We start from the raw sequence: 21,013 nt of genomic DNA on the forward strand, positions 1-21,013 counted from the left end.
GTGTGTTCTGACAAGCCTTCCAAGTGATTCTGACGGATGCTGGGGTTTGAGAACCATTTATCTAGCCCTTGCTTATTGGCGAGGGAAGTGTAAGGCAGCTGTCAGTGAATAGACTGAAGGTACTTACAGGGCACTACGTGAGGTAGGAGGATGGAGGGGCTGACGTGTCTAGCACAAGGCTTTGAATGTCTAGTATGGCCAACCTAGGAAAAAATAGAAAGTAAGGCTGATCTGGAACAGGAGTCAGCAAACTTTTTTCTGGGCTGGATAATAAATATTTCAGGCTTTGTGGGCCATGTAATCTCTGTCACAACTATTCAACTCTGCCATGTGGTGTGAAAGCAGCTACAGATAATATATAAATAAACGAACATGGTTGTATTACCATGTTTGTTTATTTATATATTACAATAAAGCTTTGCTTACAATAAAGCTTTGCTTACAAAAACAGGTTACAGGATTGATTTGATCCTCAGGCAGTAAGTATTTGACCTTTGTTTTAGCAGAATGACTTAATTTTTTCTCTTCCTAAAGCAGCAGAATCCCCAATAGCAGGAACTTCTCTGATGGAAGCACAGGGTGGGAAACCCAGAGCTTACCTGTTCAGTTTCCCTCTTCCCTCCTTAAAGCAGGTTCTAAGCCTCTCACCGCACATTTCAATGCCATTGAAGTACAGTGCTCCGGAGTCTGGGCTTGGACCCTCTTAGTCACTGTCCTTGAATGAATAGGTAACTGTTCTAAAAAAGAGTTGCAGGTCTCCCGATCTAGACCCGTAACCAAGGCATGGAGGCTGAAGGAGCCAATGACCTGCCTGACATCAGGGCTGTCCCAACAGTGCCTGGACTTTCATGGCTTGAGGGTTGGGCTAAGTGTCTGTGTCAATATTATACTTGCAGCAAACCCTAGAGGAGCTCTTCCCGCTGCTGACAGAAAGGCACTTTCAGCAGGAGCTGGCGCCGGAAGAGCAGAGGCTGAACCTGGAGCAGAGACCTAATCAGGCAGTCCACAAATGGGAAGCCCTCATGGGCCTATTAATAAATCAAACGGTCAATTCCCTGCAGGCTGGGGCCAGCGATAGCCTGGGGCTCTGATTGCCTAGCCCCTCCCTGGGCAGGATTGATGTGAGATGTGAACAGAAGGCCTAGTGCGCAGGCAGCCGCTTTCCCCAATGCGTGATTCTGAAGCTGCCTATCTCAGCCATGGCCTCCCCACCTGTGGGGTTGACATCTCTGCCTTACACGGCTCCAGCTTTCGGGCCTACCAGGCCTACCAAGGAGACAAATTCCATGAAGACCAGAACCCCTTGGTGAGAGGGGGTGCAAGTACCAAGGGCTCGGATCACTAGGATTCACTGTCTTAGAGAAAGGGAATAGGCATAGAAATAAGGGGACATACCGTTATGCATAAAGCTGTGAAGCTGGTATATGAACCCCCGGGCATACATTCCCTAAATCCCAGGCCTTGGCCACTGGAATTCAGGCTGTGGTCACAGTGCTGAGTGGAGCTGCCCTCATAGGATTTAGTCTAATGATGCGGAAACAAACATCAGTAACGTCTCAAAGAGTATTAGCGGATGCCCACTTTGGGTGGTCTTGGAAAGTCGGTTTGGGGAGCTATCTTTGAGGCTGAACAGCCAGCCATATGGGAGAGGGGGCCTTCCAGGAAGGAGTAACAGCATATGACAACTTTGAGGGAAGGGCTTGGAGTGACTGAGAAGAGAGGCCGGTGTGGTTAGAGACGGGTCAGTGAGCATTGAGGTGAGAAGTGTGTGGGATAGGACATGGTCACGTGTTAGGACGTTATCCTAAAGGTGATAGGGAGCTCATGAAAGGGGGTTCATAGCAGCTCTCCAGTGAGAGAGCTTGATGGGCAGCACCAGCCGGACTTTCCCTTTCTGTTCTGGTCATCAGCTTCTGGGCACTGAGTCGTGTCTTACTGGGCTCCAAGGGACCACATCTCCTCCACTGACCCAGAGGGCCCTGACATGGGAGGAGGACGATCAGAGTTGTGTCTGAGGTGAGTGGAGGTGGGTAAGCGTCTGGGAAAACTGCTATTACTATTTATCTATGGTGTTAAAGGCTAAAACCTGCGGCTGTAGGACTTTGTGTTAGTGGGAAGTCTTCTGACATTTAAGCTTATCAAACAGACTGAACGGCCTGGCAGGGGGGTGAGACCTCCCTCTCCCATTGGAGATGAGGAGCTTATTGGCGTGTTTCATGAGGTTCACCTAGGGCGGGACAAGAGGACTTATTTCAGATCCCTCCCCTCTCCAGGGCTTCATCAGCCTTGGTCTCGGTGACAACAAGCTCTGCACTGATCTGATGGCTTCAAGGGTAAGCCGTGTTCCCAGACGTGCTGGGCCCCCCGCCTCAGGTCTAGGCCCCTAGCATGTTCCTGAGCGTGGGGTAGTTACAGGAGCGGGGCTTAGGAGTTTGGGGAACGGAGTAGGGAGACAGCTTCCAGAGCAGCCCATCTAACCTCCTAGCCTTGTTGACTTAGCCCAGAGGTTCGCTCTGGGTAGGTGTACAGTGGGTAGAGGGCAAGGGGGCCTATGGATGCTGTGAAAGGTGCACTGCTTGGTGAGTTATCTATTTGTGTAACTCCGAGACAAGAAGAGAGGGCCTCCACGTGTTAAGACGCATGTGGCATGCTCCCTTTCTGTGAGGCCATGTCAGTGCAGGGCACACGCTCGTGTGCACACTAGGGGTAGGACGGGGCCATTTGGCTCCCCTGTGCTGCTGCCCTCATGTTCCTTTTGCCCACAGCTGAGTCAGAGTGACAGGAACCACACGAAGACTCCCTACTGCAGTACCATGGTTTGAAAGGGCAACCATTGTACGTAACCTCAGGTCCGTGTCCCTGGGCCATAGCGGAGGAGTCTGAGTTGTGGCCACCTCCCTGGCACTTCAGGTGACAACTTCTAGAAAATGCCTGAAGCAAAAGATCAGTCAAGAAGCAGCCTGCGAGAGGAGAAGTAGCAGCATCCTATAAGTCAGAAGGCCTGAGTTCTTGTCCTGGCTCTTACGGTCGATGTCTGTGACTGGGGAGTTGGTAGCAGCAATTGGTAGGCCTGTAAATGAGTTAGGGCTGGGTAGCAGAGATCCTAGTATGGACACTGCCTATTGTAAAGGACTGATGTCTACACCCCGAGTGGGGTGTGATGAGAAGGGGCCCATGGGCCTGGGAAGCAGTGTCTCTCTGGGTCTGTCCACAGCCTGAGAGAAGGAGGGGCCCAGTTCCTGACCTACTACGCAAGGCATCTACCCACCTTAATCTAGAAGATGTGAGTCGGTTCCCTGGTCTTGCTGTCCTCTGGTGGAGGGACATGTTCTTGGAGCCCCAATGGGGGGAGAAGGCCGATGGGTCCCCGTGGAGGGTCCTGGTCCTCGTCCCTCACCCCGCACCAGGGAGAGGGAGACAGGGCGGCTGCCGCTTCTTACATGAGTCTTGTGTTCTGACCTTAATTTCTGCCATTTGTGCCTTTTTCAGGTGGTCATTCTAAATGGCTGTCCCTCCATCTTCTCCGTGCTGGCCGTGGTGCTGTGCAATCCAGGCGGTGAGTCCAGAGGCCCTGCTTTTGCCCTCGGTGAGACATTGGCACAGAGCATGGGACTTCGGGAAGAAGAGCGTCTTAACTCAGTGCCTTTTCCCCAACCTGCTGGAATAGCTACACTGTCCAAGACATCTGCCTATTATTTTCATGGGAGCAGTAGATCTAATACGGAAAGAAACATATGACATCCTAAGGAGCTACGTCCCGGGAATGACGGCCATGGAAGCCACCCTTTCTATCAGGAGCTGGGCTTTTGGGCCCAACTCCAATGCAGAGAGCCCCGGTAAACTGGTTTAGGCCATATAGATTTCCTACCTCCTTTAAAGAAAGAGGTAGGGAGGGGCGGTTAATTAGTCTTGGACCAAATAAGACTCAGAGGTCTGCTCTCACTCTTAACCAGTGCCAAAGAAATGTTTCAGATGTTAATGAGCTCTGGCTGCACTGAGAGAAGTGATGAAGATGGTTGGGTTTTCTTATAGGACTAAGTCCTTGGTTAGCTCATCAAAGAGGCCAAATGGATGGGAAGTAAAGGACATAGGAGAGCACCCTGTCCAAGTAACCTGAGCCTTGTAGAGAGACAAGAGATGGGAGCCCTCCCTGGGCAAGGCCTGGGTCTCTGGTGCTCGGCCCAGAGCTGGTAACACTCGCCTGATGACCCATGCGCCACCTACTAGGAAGCCTGACTCCATTCATGCCCTGGACTCTGGGCCATTAGCAGCCAGATTTTTTCCTTTTTGTTCTTCTCTACTCTATCCCCAGAGAGGAAATTTGAGTTTTTCCCTAAATAATGTCTATAAAATTGAGGTCTCATAGGGCCCGAACCCAAGAGCCCTATCTACACAGGTAGGAGGGACTGTGAATCTGTCCTTTTCTGTTGGTGGCTTGGCTGCTAATCTGGGGGGCTGGAAGGTCCTGCTTGAGAGACCCTAGACTGACATCCTTGTCTTCCTGTGCTTCCAGAAGCCTTGCTGATCCTTACCCCTTCTGTGGTAGCTCGTCTTCACCTCCCAACTGTAGGTGAAAGTTGAACTGGTTTTTGTCCACCTGGACAGTGAGAAAAGGGGCCCTTTTCTCCGCTCAGCCCACATAAGACAGATGGCCCTCGGGGCAGGCAGAGGGTGTGAGGGGCCTTGTCCCCTCCCATATGAGAGCCAGTGGAAGTGGGGGAGAAATTACAACAAAGGAGGCACGTGGAGCTCCTGTGCTGGGGGGTGAAGGCAGAGGCTTTTCAGGGTTAATGGGAATGAGGAATGAAGGACTGGAAGCTTTTTAGACGGGTGGTTCTCAGGCAGCATTTGTCTTCCAGATCACCGATGCAAGCACCCGGCCTTTCCGGCTCACGTGGACAAACTGGAGCAAGGCCTGCGGGAGGCTAAGCTCAAGGCAAGGAGGGACCCAGGTTTGCAGGGTGGCTGCTGCAGGCCCTAAAAGGGGGTTGAGTGCTGAGGCTCTGGAACAACTTGCTCACCAGCACTTTATGGACTCTCTTTGTTAAGAAGAGGCAGGGACTGAGCCCAGGGGCGTCTCCCCATAGGAGCCAAGAGTCCTTGCTAATGGCCCCCTTAAAGCTTCCTGCTGGTCCCCTTTGAGAACAGGATGAAGCTTCGCCAGCCTACCTGGTCCCTAACTGGGCGTCCTGATCTGTAAAAGGTCCTTGGCTGAATTGGGGGTAGATATGAAGAATTTGTGTTCTCTCAGTTCTGTTAAGGTTCTTTTAAGGGGAAAAAGGTGAGAGGACTTGTGCTAATCAAGCCTCAGAATCCTCTGGGTGACATAAACTCCCGAGACTCACTGAAGGAATACCTGGTACTTGCCAAGAGCTTCACCACTTGAGACTGGATAAAGTCCCTAAAAGAGGTTCTATCACCCATAATCAAGAAATCAGACCCAGGCATAACTTTCCCTAATTACTCTTATTACATACCACCCATTGCAAAGTTACATACAATAAGCTAAAATTGTAATGAAGGAAAAGGTACCCAGATGTTTACTACATCGGAACATTTTTGACATATCCTTTCTAGCCTTTACCTATGGCCAGTTACATAAATCATAATATAGTATTGTTGCTTTTCCACTTAATATAAGTACTTTCTTCCAGCCCATTTCCAGGCCAAACTATTTGGCCTGATGTACCAAAGAAAACAGACTCTCAGACCGGACGGGATGAAGACCTGTTGCTACTGAATTTTTAGGTCCATTCCTAAAAACATGTTAACATCAGTTTTCTCTGGAGTCCTGAAGTCGTCCTATTAGGGCAGATGATCTCCCATTTTCTAGAAGAAACAAACTTATTCGAACTGCATCACTGACTCCCGAATTAATGGCAGAGTAAGGGGCTGGAGGAAGAATACTGGGTATCAGATCCCAGCTCCAGCCCCTGCTAATTGGGGGAATTAACTTGATTACAGCAGAACTTAGTTTCTTCATCTGTAAAATGGAGATAACAGGACGGCTCAGAGCTCAGGAGAATGAAGCAGATGCACATAAGCACTTAGCCCAGTGCCACTGCTTGGTCAATCCCCTGGAGGGAGTCCCTTCTTGTACCAGCTGAAAATTCTATGACACACAGCTACTTCTCATTGGTCTTTGCTTGATGGTTAAAGGGTTAGACAAGATGTTCGTATGTGTCTGCTTTATGGGTCTTATTCCTTCCCAGCAGCCCTAAGCCGGGTCTACTAGTCCATTCTGTGCACTAACCCCTTCTACCTCACCATGTCCCTTGGAAGGATTGGAGGGGCTTCTGGGGTAGTAGGAGTATCTAATATGTACCCAGAGAAAGCCTTAAAAAGAAAGTGAGTTAACATTAGAGAACCTAAATGTTATTCTCTCACTTTCACCCAACCTACAGGTATAAACTACATGTGATTATAGATGAGATTTACATGCTGTCTGTGTTTGACGAATTCACCAAATTCTACAGTGTCCTGAGCTTGAAAAGGTGAGTTGGGCTCAGCTGAAGTTGGGGATGAAGCAAAGCAAAGGTTCTTGCTTTGCAGAGCAGGTTCATGTGCAAAACCTGAACTGGCTGCACACTAAGCACTGAGCACTAAAAGGGAGGGCGAAAGTAAGCAAAATATCATCTTTCCTCCCCAGTGTCTTCTAGTCTTAAAAGCCATGTTTTATACAAGATAACTGGGGGCAAGTTAGAAAATGTACTGCCAGAAGTCAAAATAGAGCCTTATGAAAGTTCATGGTAAGGAGCTCTTTATAATAAGTAGAGCACAAGGAAATGATAGAAATAAGGCAGAGCTTTCTTTGGGGTAGTATTTGGCCCTTGGATAGGATTCCAGCAAGCAAATCAAGGGAAAAGAATCCTGGCAGAAGGAACAGCTTCATCAAAGGAGGAGCAGCCTTCTAGAAATGCTGGGTGGCTCATATGTACAACGAACAAACTGTCAAGAAGGTGGCTTGGGAGCACTGTGGGAGGGCCATGAGCAGGCTGAGGGTCCTGGACAGCTGTTCCATCTGGCTCCCTGGGGGTACCCTGTGTTGATTTCCTGGTTTAACTGGGCACCTGTCTCTTAAACGTCAGGCCTCGCTGGCCCTGCTCTCTGGGAGTGACCTAAGGTCTTCCCCTTTCTCCTCATATGCCCCAAGTCTTCAGGCTTCAAATACCCCTCCATAACCTTGACTGTGCTATCTCTTCTCCAGTTTGCCTGTTCCCAGCAGGACCCATGTGATGTGGGGCACCAGTAAGGTGAGCCCCAGTTGCCTATTCCTGGGTGGGAAAGGCAGGAGAGCCAGGAGCTGAAAGTGGACAAACCAGGTGATCCCTCCCCTGCTTCTCTCCCTCTAGGATTTTGGCATCTCTGGCTTCTGCTTTGGCATCCTGTACACCCACAGCAGGGAGGCAGCCTTTACTGTGAGATCCCTTGGCTCCCTTCACGTCTCTGGCATCATCCAGTGCAAGCTGTGTTGGCTGCTCCAGGACAGAGGTGCTGACCTCCACCCCAGGCCAGTGTCTTGGCTAGACCTGTTGGCCCTGGAGAATTCCTGGGTCTGCTTGGGCTTCTGACCTACACTCAAAACACCAAGACCGTGTTCACTGTCTTATGTGCAGCCCTGGCAGGGTATGAAATTTGAAGAGAGGTAGGATGTAGCTCACAGATGGCGCAGCAGGGAGATGAGAGGTGCTATTCTAAAATACAGAATGGGCTTTAATTTCTGGGAGGCTGGTAGCCTGTGCTCTGTCTAGAAAGGAAAGAGTTGTATACCAAGACCTGAAAATGGGACATTTAGAAACCAGTTTTTATGTGAATCTCTATTTTCCTTCTTAAATCCCCTGCCTGCTTCAGGGAAGGATTACGGAGAACCCCCAACTTTTCTAACATAACTTAGCTTCATCTTCAAAGGTGGTCAAAAGGCAGGCTGACATCTGAGTAGTTGGCGTGGCTAGATTTTTGACACCTGGATTCACTTTCCCCCTTGGATCTCAAGTGCATGCTGGCCTCATAGGGAACTTACCTTTTTTAATGTTGTGGCCTCAACTTAGATAAGACCCCTTTTCTTTAATTCTCTACCAAATAGAGACCAGGCTGGAAGGTTTAAACGAAAAGCTGTGATATAATGAAACTAACGCAATTAAACAATCTGGTTGAGAAAAGTTTGCTTTTAGTGCTGCATAGAAAAGTGGGTAGATAGGAAAAATCCAATTGGAAGCTTCCCTACAAGATCTTTGATGTTTGACGGAAACCAGCTCCCCAGCTCCTAGAACACTGGCAGCACATGGGAATTACTTGGGCAGCTTAAGTGCTGGTGTGTGGGCCCCAGCCCCAGAGATTCTAACTTAGAAAATCTGGAGGTATAGCCTGGGTACCAGTGATTTAAAACTCTCCTGGGTGGTTCCAATGTGCCACCAGTGCTGAGAACAACTGGGCTAAGGGCATTTCCAAGTATATGTAGGCTCCTCAGAGTCCACTGTGTAAGACTCAAAGGCAGGAGCTAGGAGGCCCTACTCCAGTTGACACCAGCAATATCAATCCCTTTGAGGGATCCTTGCCTCCTTGCCTCAGGCGTGTAAATGCAAGCAGCATTCCTACTAGACTCTAAGGAAGCCAAGGACCCACCAGAACCATAGGTAAGAGGTAAGTACATTGAGGGCGGGCCACAGTGGCTCAGCAGGTAAGAATGCTTGCCTGCCATGCCCGAGGACCTGGGTTCAATTCCCGGTGCCTGCCCATGTAAAAAAAAAAACAAAACAAAAAAAACAGGTAAGTACAGTTGAGTGTAGACACCATCAGCTCAAAGGTGACACAGAGTCAATCTGGGCTACAAACAGCTGGAAAAACCCAGGTAAGGGACATTTGCTCCTGGCAGATCTCTGCCATGGCTTCTTCCCTCACCCATCCAGAATGGATTGACAATGTATACCTACCCACTAATTGCTCCCGGCTCCAGGTAGCTCACAAGTACATCACAGACAAGCTGAACGCTCTGGAAATCCGCTTTCTCAGTTGTGTTTCTGGCCTCTATATCTGGTTCAACTTGAAAAAAGTGAGGTCTGGAAATGAGGATTAGGATTCTGGGGCAGACTTGGCCAATAGGCCCTCCACTCTGTCCCTCTGCCCTCCCTAGGATCTGGACACACGTACCTTAGAGGAAGAGCTGTTCCTCCGTAACTACTTCCTCCATAACAAGTTGATCATATCCTGTGGCAAGAACTACCTGTGTAAGGAGCCTGGCTGGTTCTGCCTCAACTCTGCAGATAAGCCTGACCAGCTACAACTGGGTGAGTGGTGCTGACCTTCCAATCCTGGTTCCTTCAAATACCCCATCAAGTCCTCCATAACCTAATACTCAAAGCTTAATTTGCCTTTAGCAGTGCATAGCTTCAGCCCTTCTCTATCATCTGTTTCCATTTTCATGCCTTTAATTATGTTCCTTTGTAAACAGGAACTGATGGGTACTTGAGGTACAAGTTGACTCATTAATTACACCTTTGGGTATCAGTTTTGTGCCTGTCATTGAGTAAGGCACTGGGGACTATAAACTAATAAATGGCATTCTGCCCTTTGGGTCTTGTAGGCTGGTAGGGGAGATGGACAAGTAGGTGGCCATGGAAGTTCCTGTATGTTTTGTTGTGGGATTTAGATTCTCCTCCAAAAGTTATGGAGAACAGGACATCCATCTTACCAAACTATTGATTGTATTCTCACAGTATACCAGGCATTACTCTACTTGCTGGGAATGCCGCAGTGAATGAGATGAGGTATACATCAGAAATATCTTTTTGGCTTGTGTGGAGAATAGATTGAGTAAAGAGGCATTAGAGGCAGGGAGAACTTCTTGAGGTCAAGGCCGTACGCAGAGGTATAGGGTTTTTTTATGATACACTGAGGTGTCTGGCAGACTGATGTGACATTGAAGTTCAGAAAGAGCCATTGGGGATATGTGGCAGGTAGACTTAGAAATTCATCCCAAGGAAGGGAGGGTTGATGTTCAGCACAAGTAGAATCACTAAATGAGAGGCTCTGCAATCATCTACCAAGACTTGGGTCTCTCTGGAGTTCGTTTACAAAGCTACTAAGTCTTTGTCTTTCTAGATCCCCATTTGGACGGCCAAGCCATGCAGCGGTTCCATCAGGTGCTAGAGGAGTGGAAGCAGAAGAGGATAGAGCGGCACCTGCAGGATGCACAGTGGGAGTAGGCGGTCCGCCTCCCAAACAGCCATGTGCTCAGGTAGCAGGAAACAAAGGGACAGCAGCAGGTCTGAAGGCTGAGGTGTTGAACTGCTGCCATGACTGACCAAACAGTGGACTTCTCCAGGAATGGTCTCATCTGGCTCAGTTTTATTGACTTTCTTGGGCAGAGCATCTGTCATCTTTGGAAGCTTTTCATCTTTGCTAGCCATTGTATATGTGCAAAATAGATGTTTTTTACTGGGGTTAGGATGGGAAAACCTAGAAGTCTCTTGATGTAGGATAAAGGAAGCTCCCAGGGGTCCTAGTTAGATGGGCTTTTTTTTAATTCAATGCTTAATAAGTTCCATATTCTCTTAAATTCCAAGCTTGTTTCATTTCTTGATGTTCTTAATTTTGGGAGCCAGACAATTTTCCATCCTTTTTTTATTTTTAAATTCTAAAGCAGGTTGTATATGAAATGTGAAGAAAACTGTCTGGAGAAGGACAAAAAAGGAAGCAAAGCAGTAATCTCTGGAACGCTTTCTAGGTATGAGATGCAGTGTTGGGATCTCTTCACCTAAGTTCCCGAAGAAGTCTTATGGGCCACACCCACCTTACAGGTGAGGATAGAGGTATAATCCCAGGTACTCCTACTTCCAAGTTCAAGAGTTGTCCTTACCTCACTCTTGCCTTTCTAAAACACTTTTGAAATGGGATCTTTGGTGAGAAGTCAGGAGCCTACCATTCTCATCTCTAGTGTTTTTACTTTAAAATCATAGCCACATGTGAATTTCTCTACAAAGATCTTACATATCAGAGCTTTGGTCCTGGGATCAATACTATAAGATGGGCAGATCAGGGAGCAGAAGAATTTTATAGATGAAAGAAAAGCATTCAGGATCACTTGGTCTTTGGTCAATCCTTTGGGTTTGTGACCATCCTACCTCCCCTGGTCCAGCTTTGTTTCTTCTTGTTCCTCAATGACAACTTGCCTCCACTAGATTTTTTTTTTTTAACAAAGCATGCCAATGAAAGAAAGCATACCAAGAAGACCTGATTCTTTAAGGCTTTTATATGGGTCAAATGTCTTTAGACATCTGCTCTGTCCAACAGAAACAAAGGGAATTCACTGGAAGGATGAGGGAGCTCACAGAACTGCAAGAGAAGGTCAAGGTGGGAACCAGAGACACTCTTGAGATCTCTGTAATGGTAGCTAATAGGCTCATCAGGTCATTGTCCCTGGGGTGCAAGTATATGGGCTGCTTCAGTCTTCTCTTCTGCTCAAGACCCAAATAGTAGAGTGTCAAGCTAAGTTTGGGCCACAGACAGGAGCAGAATTCACAAACCTGAACCACTGTGACCTGCGAGGGGAAAGAGGAGTTTGTTAAAGAAGGGCTCAGTGAGTTTACCAGAAGTTATAACAGAACCTATATTTCTCAGATTTGGCACGGGGAGGGAGTTGCTGTTTAAGGGTTTATTTAGGATGGCATGATGGTTAAATTTACAGTGATGGATAAGCTACAGTGTCCAGCTGTTTGGTCAAGCAAACGCTGGCCTGATTGTTGCCATTAGGATATTTCATGGATTTAAATCATTGCCAGTTGACTGCATCTATGGCTGATTACGTCTACAATCAACAAAGGAGATTGCCTTCAGCAATGGAAAGAATCTCCTTCAATCAGCTGAAGGCCTTAAAGGGAGAGCTGATGATTTCAGCAGTCAAAAAAGAGAATTTCTATCTCTACTTCACCCAGCCAGCATCTTCTGGGGAATTCATGAATTCTTCATGAAGTTTCCAACTTGTGGCCCACCCTATGTAATTTGGACTTGCCAGTCCCATGGTTGCATCAGCCAATTCTTAAAATCTCACAATATTTACATATGTATCCTGTCAGTTCTGTTTCCCTGGAGAACTATGAATAATACAGATTTTGGTGTTGAAGGTGGTCCTTGAGAACAAAATTTTAAGGATGAGCTTGGGTTTTGGAATTGGTACTCTAGCCTGATTCCATTAAAAGGCACTAATGACTCTATTTCCAATGATCAAGATGGCTCTTACGGTCCATGGCATGAATTGGCAAAATATACAAAATCACCATTCGATACTGCTATTCAAATGTTTATAAGAGGCAAGCCTCTGGCTGACCATGTATTTGATACCTTATCAGAGTATTATGGCATTAAAAAGAATAAGTATGTTGGCTGACTGTTGCTAAATATACTAGATACAGTTGTTAAAGGGATGAGCTCAAGGCTTCAAATACCAAGCTCAAGTGCCACCTGAAGCACATGGAAGTTTCTATGTGTGCCCTGAAAGAAGCTTATTTCTTGTAGCCACAGACTTAAGATTTCTGAAAATCAGACCCAGAGTTTGTGTCAGTGGCTGAATTACAACATAAATTGAGATCCAAGCCTTGCGGCTTATCATTTGTTAAATTTAGGGCATTGATTGGGAAGGAATGGGATCCTAAAAATTGGAATGGTAAAATATGGACAGATGATGACACTGGGGATGTTGGTTCTGCTGAGTCTTCTTTGCTGATAAATGATCTACCCTGAGGAATCTGCTATCCTGCCTCTGTCTGAAGAGATCGACCCTATTGTGCCTGATAAACTTGTAACTGCTTTTCCTGAGGAAACAGCCCTCCCACCTCCATCTGAAGAGATTAACCCTGTTTTACTAGATGAAACTGTAAAGGAATTCTTTGAAGTAGATGGCTTACAAGTACAGGACATTGCTAATTCCTTTCATGATCTGCCATGATCACCCTTCTTTTCTTCCAGACCTATAACTAGACTGAAGTCCCAAGAGGCCCTGAAAGGTGAGGTATAAAGTATGAACCATGAGGAGGTATGCTATACTCCAAAACACATCATTTTTTTCCAATTTATATAGACAGAAATCAGGGAATATGTGTGGGAATGGATATTAAGGGTGTGGAATAATGGTGGAAAGAATGCAAAGTTGGATCAGGTTGAATTTATTGATATGGGCCCACGAAGCAGAGATTCTGGATTCAGTGTTGTAGCTTAAGAAGTTAGAAAGGGCTCTAATGGTTTGTTTGGGTGGTTGGCTGAAACATGAACCAAAAGGTGGCCTACATTACCTGAAGTTGAAATGTCTGAATTGTACTGATAAACATAGATAAGATGATCCAAAGGCTTAGAAATGTTGGAATGTTAGAGTGGATTTATCACATAGAACCTGCCCATCTGCTCCAGGAATTTCCAGAGGACACAACTTGCACAATGGCTGTGAAGAATACATTTGTGAGAGCAGCTCCATCATCCCTAAGAGATCCGTGGTGGTTCTTCTCTGTAGGCCACACATTACTGTGGGAACTGCTGCCACTGAACTTGGATCCTTAAACAAAATGGGGATGACCGGATCCCAGGTTGGATCCTTAAACAAAATGGGGATGATAGGATCCTAGGTTGGATCCTTAAGCATAATGGGGATGATCAGATCCCGTGTTGGCAGAAGCTAAGTGGCAGCACTTAATCACTAAAGACAAGGTGGGCATGCCTATTATACTAGACAACAGAGTCAAAGCAGTAATCAGAATAGTCTAACTCCCAGAGTCCCATGGCATTGGCTAGTATATCATGAGCTGCCTAGAAGTAAAATAGATGGGCAGTCTATTAAATACTTGTTTGATCTGTATAAGCAGAAGAGTTCTAGGTCAAATGAACAGAAGTCTAATTTGAACCACAGAAACAAGGAGTCAGGGCCCCTCAATCAGTTCCCAGACTTGAGACCATTTACAGATCCCAAATGCTTGAATGAAGGGAAGGCTGGATCCCTGTTACACTGCCAAAAGTTTATACTGTTAGTCTCCCTCCTAGTTTTCCCCAAAGGTACTGATGGCCTTTTACTAGGGTGATTGTGCACGGGGTCAAAGCAATGATCAGATATTTCAGATTATTAGACACTGGCTCTTAACTGACATTAATTCCAGAAGATCTGAGATATCACTCTGGTCTACCAGCCAGAGTAGGAGCTTATGATCAGGTGATCCATGGAGTTTTAGCTCGGGTCCAGCTCACAATGGGCCCAGTGGACTCTTGAAGCCATTCTGTGGTTATTGCCCCAGTTCCAGAAGGCATAACTGGAATACTCAACAACTGGCAGAATCCCCACACTGGTTCCCTGACTTGTGGAGTGAGGGCTATCATGGCAGGAAAGGCCAAGTGGGAGCCACAAGAACTAGTAAAAGAGTAAATCAGAAGCAATACTGCATTCCTGAAGGAATTGCAGACTACTGCCACCATCAAAGACTTGGGTGCAGGGGTGGTGATTCCCACTACATCCCTATTCAACTTATGCAGAAAACAGCTGGCTCTCGGAGGATTTCAGCGGATTTTTTTAACTTAACCAGGTGGTGACTCTAATTGCAGTTGCTGTCCCAGATGTATATCACTGTTTGAGCAGATGAGTGCATCCCCTAGTAGCTTGTGGTCTAGCTAATGCTCTTTTTCTTGATACCTGTTAGTAAAGACCTCTAGAAACAGTTTGCTTTCAGCTGGCAATGTCTGCAATACACCTTTCAGCTCAGGGGTATAAAAACTCTCCATCATAATCTAGCCCACAGGAAACTTGATCACCTTTCCCATCCATAAGACATCACACTGGTCCGTTATATTGACGATGTTATGCTGACTGGACCTAGTAAGCAAGAAGTAGCAACTACTCTAGACCTATTGGTAAGGCAATTGACTGTCAGAGGATGGGAGATAAATCCAGTAAAAATTCAGGAGACTTCCACTTCAGTGAAATTTCCAGATGTCCAGTAGTGCAGGGAATGTCAAGATATCTCTTTAAGGTAAAGGTTAATCTGTTAAATCTGACCCTAACTAAAATTAAAAAAAAAAAAAAAAAAAAAGGCACAATTCCTAGTTAGCCTCTTTAGATTTTGGAGATAACATATTCCTCATGTGAGTATACTACTCTGGCCCATATACTGAGTGACCAAAAAATCTGCTAGTTTCAAGTGGGAACTGGAACAAGAAGCTCTGCAGCAGGTCCAGTCTGCTGAGCAAGCTGCTCGGCCTCTTAAGCCATATGATTCAGCAAATCCTATGGTGCTGGAAGTTTCAGTGGCAAATAGAGAGATGCTGGCTGGAGACTGTGGCAGGTCCTATTGGACAGTTACAGTGAAGACCCTCAGGATTTTAGAGCAAAGCCATGCTGTGCTCTGCAGATAATTACTCTCCTTTTGAAAATCAGCTTTTCGTCTGCTACTGGGCCTTAGTAGGGACTGAATACTTGACCTTGGGCCACCAGTTACGGCAAGACTTGAGTCACCTATAATGAACTGGGTATTGTCTGACCTGCCAAGCTGTAAAGTTAGGTGTGTACAGCAGCACTCCAGCAACAAATGGAAGTGGTATATGCAAGATCAGGCTAGGGCAGGCCCTACAGGCACAAAATGCCCACAGCCTTCACTTCTGCCACATTGCCTACTCTTCCCCAGGCTGAGGCTATGGCCTCATGGGAAGGGCCCTATGACCAGCTGACTGAGGAAGAGAAAACTCGGGCTTGGTTTACAGATGGTTCTGCACAATACACAGGCCCCACTTGAAAGTGGGCAGCTGCAGCACTACCACCCCTTTCTTGAACACACTGAAGGACAGTGGTGAGGGGAAATCCTCCCAGTGGGCAGAACTTTGAGCAGTGCACCTGGTTGTTCATTTCACTTTGAAGGAGAAATGGCTAGAGGTGCATTTGTATACTGATTCGTGGGCTGTGGTTTTTCTCCCCATAGCTGGCAAGCGCCAGGATTACTGGACTTGTGGCAGTATCTTCCGCACTGCCTCTCTCCTTCAAGGCCCCTACAAAAACCATTCCATCTGTTTCCAGCACCGCACCCTACCGGCTACCTAACCCCAGCTCATGCTTCAGAACTTGGCCATCACTTTTTAAGTATTGTGGGGAAATGTGGGATAATGTGGGTGGGGTGGGAATACTCTAAGTATTTGGAGTGCATATGGGGGGTAGTTAAATCCCCCTGCTATAGGCTTCATGACACCCACTCTGCCTTCCTAATCAACCACGCACGTGCACTCTTTGTTTCATGCACCCCTGAACCCCAGCACTTTGTCTAACATAAAACAAGCATCCAATAAGACTACTTAACTGACACTAAATCGAATGATATGTCTTCAGTGGAGGGAAATGGCTTTCTTACTCTGAAGAAAACACAGAGGCCCCAAAACAGTCACGTGAGTTTCTCAAGCTCACAATGCTAGTGACAAAGCTGAAGTGAAGACAAAAGTGGGCTGGTCAGAAGACAACCACGTCTTCCCGGCCACATCTACACTGAGGGATCCTAATAATTTCCTTTTACAGAGAAAGGAGACTTTTCCTACTCAAGACGCTGTAGAGAGCTTTAGCTTCAGGGTTTTAAAATACCTTTCTTAGAGAACTCCTTTAAGGAAGCAAATGAGAGACTAAAGGCTCAAACTCTTAATTTCAGTGAGTATTCTGCTTCCACCTCTCCTCCCAGCTGCTCCTTCCCTTTGCCCACCTTTGCCTGGCCACCCGCCTTCCCTAGCATACTATGTCACCCCACCTTCCCTGGGACGAGGTCACAGGGCTGCCTCTAAAGTTAGGACCCTCCCTCCCCCTCCCTGAGGTTACTGGGGAACCACCACAGATAACTTTCTCTCCATGGTTAGAGGCAGAATCATGAACTATAATAAAGGAATTTCCCAAACCATGGGAAGATCCTCAAAAATTTTATGAGGAATCTAAATAAAATATTTATAGGCGCCTACAACCCCAGGCTGCCAGATTTTTATCAATTAATTCACATGTTATTCGGCCCAGGGGAAGCTCGAAAATGGATGCATGAAGTAGACTGGATGGAGCCAGGGGAGGGACGGGGTGCGGGGGTGGGGGGCAGGATTTTCAAAACCCCATCTCCTATGCACTGTCTGCCAGGAGGCATAAAAAGGCTGGGGGTGGGGTAGTTTTCCAACACGCACTGATGGGTTAATCGTTCAAACCTGGAAACAAATCTGTAGCAGATTTTAAAACTTGATTAGAAACCTCTTTTCTAAAGCACTCAGGTTTTAAAGAAATAACAGCCCACATCCAGGCTGCCCTGATGGCTCTAATTGTAAGTGGTTTTCTGCCCAAATAGGGGACTCATAAAAAGACAAAGAATAGGTGGAGCGGCAACAGATTTAGCTGAACTTACAACTATGGCTGAACATCTTGCAAGAATTTTTTTTTTATTATTAATTAACGGAAAAAAGAAATTAACCCAACATTTAGAAATCATACCATTCTACATATGCACTCAGTAATTCTTAACATCATCACATAGATGCATGATCATCGTTTCTTAGTACATTTGCATCAGTTTAGAAGAACTAGCAACACAACAGAAAAAGATATAGAATGTTAATATAGAGAAAAGAAATAAAAGTAATAATAGTAAGAACAAAACAAAACAAAAACCTATAGCTCGGATGCAGCTTCATTCAGTGTTTTAACATGATTACTTTACAATTAGGTATTATTGTGCTGTCCATTTTTGAGTTTTTGTATCTAGTCCTGTTGCATAGTCTGTATCCCTTCAGCTCCACTTACCCATTATCGTACCCTGTTTCTAACTCCTGCTGAACTCTGTTACCAATGACATATTCCAAGTTTATTCTCGAATGTCGATTCACATCATTGGGACCATACAGTATTTGTCTTTTAGTTTTTGGCTAGACTCACTCAGCATAATGTTCTCTAGGTCCATCCATGTTATTACATGCTTCATAAGTTTATCCTGTCTTAAAGCTGCATAATATTCCATCGTATGCATATACCACAGTTCCTTTAGCCACTCGTCTGTTGATGGACATTTTGGCTGTTTCCATCTCTTTGCAATTTTAAATAATGCTGCTACAAATATTGGTGTGCAAATGTCCGTTTGTGTCTTTGCCCTTAAGTCCTCTGAGTAGATTCCCAGCAATGGTATTGCTGGGTCGTATGGCAATTCTATATTCAGCTTTTTGAGGAACCGCCAAACTGCCTTCCACAGTGGTTGTACCATTTGACATTCCCACCAACAGTGGATAAGTGTGCCTCTTTCTCCGCATCCTCTCCAGCACTTGTCATTTTCTGTTTTGTTGATAATGGCCATTCTGGTGGGTGTGAGATGATATCTCATTGTGGTTTTGATTTGCATTTCTCTAATGGCCAGGGACATTGAGCATCTCTTCATGTGCCTTTTGGCCATCTGTAGTTCCTCCTCTGAGAGGTGTCTATTCAAGTCTTTTTCCCATTTTGTAATTGGGTTGGCTGTCTTTTTGCTGTTGAGTTGAACAATCTCTTTATAAATTCTGGATACTAGACCTTTATCTGATATGTCGTTTCCAAATATTGTTTCCCATTGTGTAGGCTGTCTTTCTACTTTCTTGATGAAGTTCTTTGATGCACAAAAGTGTTTAATTTTGAGGAGTTCCCATTTATTTATTTCCTTCTTCAGTGCTCTTGCTTTAGGTTTAAGGTCCATAAAACTGCCTCCAATTGTAAGATTCATAAGATATCTCCCAACATTTTCCTCTAACTGTTTTATGGTCTTAGACCTAATGTTTAGATCTTTGATTCATTTTGACTTAACTTTTGTGTAGGGTGTGAGATATGGGTCTTCTTTCATTCTTTTGCATATGGATATCCAGTTCTCTAGGCACCATTTATTGAAGAGACTGTTCTGTCCCAGGTGAGTTGGCTTGACTGCCTTATCAAAGATCAAATGTCCATAGATGAGAGGGTCTATATCTGAGCACTCTATTCGATTCCATTGGTCGATATATCTACCTTTATGCCAGTACCATGCTGTTTTGACCACTGTGGCTTCATAATATGCCTTAAAGTCAGGCAGTGCAAGACCTCCAGCTTCATTTCTTTTCCTCAAAATGTTTTTAGCAATTCGGGGCACCCTGCCCTTCCAGATAAATTTGCTTATTGGTTTTTCTATTTCTGAAAAATAAGTTGTTGGGATTTTGATTGGTATTGCATTGAATCTGTAAATCATTTTAGGTAGGATTGACATCTTAACTATATTTAGTCTTCCAATCCATGAACACGGTATGCCCTTCCATCTATTTAGGTCTTCTGTGATTTCTTTTAGCAGTTTTTTGTAGTTTTCTTTATATAGGTTTTTTGTCTCTTTAGTTAAATTTATTCCTAGGTATTTTATTCTTTTAGTTGCAATTGTAAATGGGACTCGTTTCTTGATTTCCCCCTCCGCTTGTTCATTGCTAGTGTATAGAAATGCTACAGATTTTTGAATGTTGATCTTGTAACCTGCTACTTTGTTGTACTCATTTATTAGCTCTAGTAGTTTTGTTGTGGATTTTTCCGGGTTTTCGACGTATAGTATCATATCGTCAGCAAACAGTGATAGTTTTACTTCTTCCTTTCCAATTTTGATGCCTTGTATTTCTTTTTCTTGTCTAATTGCTCTGGCTAGAACCTCCAACACAATGTTGAATAATAGTGGTGATAGTGGACATCCTTGTCTTGTTCCTGATCTTAGGGGGAAGGTTTTCAATTTTTCCCCATTGAGGATGATATTAGCTGTGGGTTTTTCATATATTCCCTCTATCATTTTAAGGAAGTTCCCTTGTATTCCTATCCTTTGAAGTGTTTTCAACAGGAAAGGATGTTGAATCTTGTCAAATGCCTTCTCTGCATCAATTGAGATGATTATGTGATTTTTCTGCTTTGATTTGTTGATATGGTGTATTACATTAATTGATTTTCTTATGTTGAACCATCCTTGCATACCTGGGATGAATCCTACTTGGTCATGATGTATAATTCTTTTAATGTGTTGTTGGATACGATTTGCTAGAATTTTATTGAGGATTTTTGCATCCATATTCATTAGAGAGATTGGTCTGTAGTTTTCTTTTTTGTAATATCTTTGCCTGATTTTGGTATGAGGGTGATGTTGGCTTCATAGAATGAATTAGGTAGTTTTCCCTCTGCTTCGATTTTTTTGAAGAGTTTGAGGAGAGTTGGTACTAATTCTTTCTGGAATGTTTGATAGAATTCACATGTGAAGCTGTCTGGTCCTGGACTTTTCTTTTTAGGGAGCTTTTGAATGACTAATTCAATTTCTTTACTGTGATTGGTTTGTTGAGGTCATCTATGTCTTCTTGAGTCAAAGTTGGTTGTTCATGTCTTTCCAGGAACCCGTCCATTTCATCTAAATTGTTGTATTTATTAGCGTAAAGTTGTTCATAGTATCCTGTCATTACCTCCTTTATTTCTGTGAGGTCAGTAGTTATGTCCTCTCTTCCATTTCTGATCTTATTTATTTGCATCCTCTCTCTTCTTCTTTTTGTCAATCTTGCTAAGGGCCCATCAATCTTATTGATTTTCTCATAGAACCAACTTCTGGTCTTATTGATTTTCTCTATTGTTTTCATGTTTTCAATTTCATTTATTTCTGCTCTAATCTTTGTTATTTCTTTCCTTTTGCTTGCTTTGGGATTAGTTTGCTGTTCTTTCTCAAGTTCTTCCAAGTGGACAGTTAATTTCTGCATTTTTGCCATTTCTTCTTTTCTGATATAGGCATTTAGGGCAATAAATTTCCCTCTTAGCACTGCCTTTGCTGCGTCCCATACGTTTTGATATGTTGTGTTTTCATTTTCATTCGCCTCGAGGTATTTGCTAATTTCTCTAGCAATTTCTTCTTTGACCCACTCGTTGTTTAGGAGTGTGTTGTTGAGCCTCCAGGTATTTGTGAATTTTCTGGCACTCTGCCTATTATTGATTTCCAACTTCATTCCTTTATGATCCAAGAAAGTGTTGTGTATGATTTCAATC

General features: G+C 44.9%; 1 protein-coding gene across 1 annotated transcript; it reads left to right on the plus strand.

Annotated features, from left to right (window-relative positions):
• Positions 1-1,168: 1,168 nt before the first annotated feature.
• LOC143645286 (putative inactive 1-aminocyclopropane-1-carboxylate synthase-like protein 2) lies at positions 1,169-10,202 on the plus strand. The gene is made up of 14 exons (XM_077114792.1): positions 1,169-1,306; positions 1,459-1,599; positions 2,274-2,333; positions 2,766-2,816; positions 3,490-3,556; positions 3,711-3,836; positions 4,860-4,936; positions 5,273-5,371; positions 6,403-6,494; positions 7,208-7,253; positions 7,353-7,491; positions 8,907-9,049; positions 9,131-9,284; positions 10,120-10,202. The coding sequence occupies exons 1-14, from the start codon at positions 1,169-1,171 to the stop codon at positions 10,200-10,202; spliced, it is 1,416 nt and encodes a 471-aa protein (XP_076970907.1).
• Positions 10,203-21,013: the final 10,811 nt, after the last annotated feature.

Source organism: Tamandua tetradactyla, chromosome 8, assembly GCF_023851605.1.
Source record: "Tamandua tetradactyla isolate mTamTet1 chromosome 8, mTamTet1.pri, whole genome shotgun sequence".
In the NCBI taxonomy this organism is placed as follows: domain Eukaryota; kingdom Metazoa; phylum Chordata; class Mammalia; order Pilosa; family Myrmecophagidae; genus Tamandua; species Tamandua tetradactyla.

Coding starts and splice junctions, on each gene's coding strand:
- LOC143645286 (XM_077114792.1), top strand. CDS start 1,169: ATGCGTGATTCTGAAGCTGCCTATCTCAGCCATGGCCTCCCCACCTGT. Junction 1,600..2,273: donor ACTTTGGGTGGTCTTGGAAA/GTCGGTTTGGGG, acceptor TCCCCTCTCCAG/GGCTTCATCAGCCTTGGTCT. Junction 7,254..7,352: donor TGATGTGGGGCACCAGTAAG/GTGAGCCCCAGT, acceptor CTCTCCCTCTAG/GATTTTGGCATCTCTGGCTT.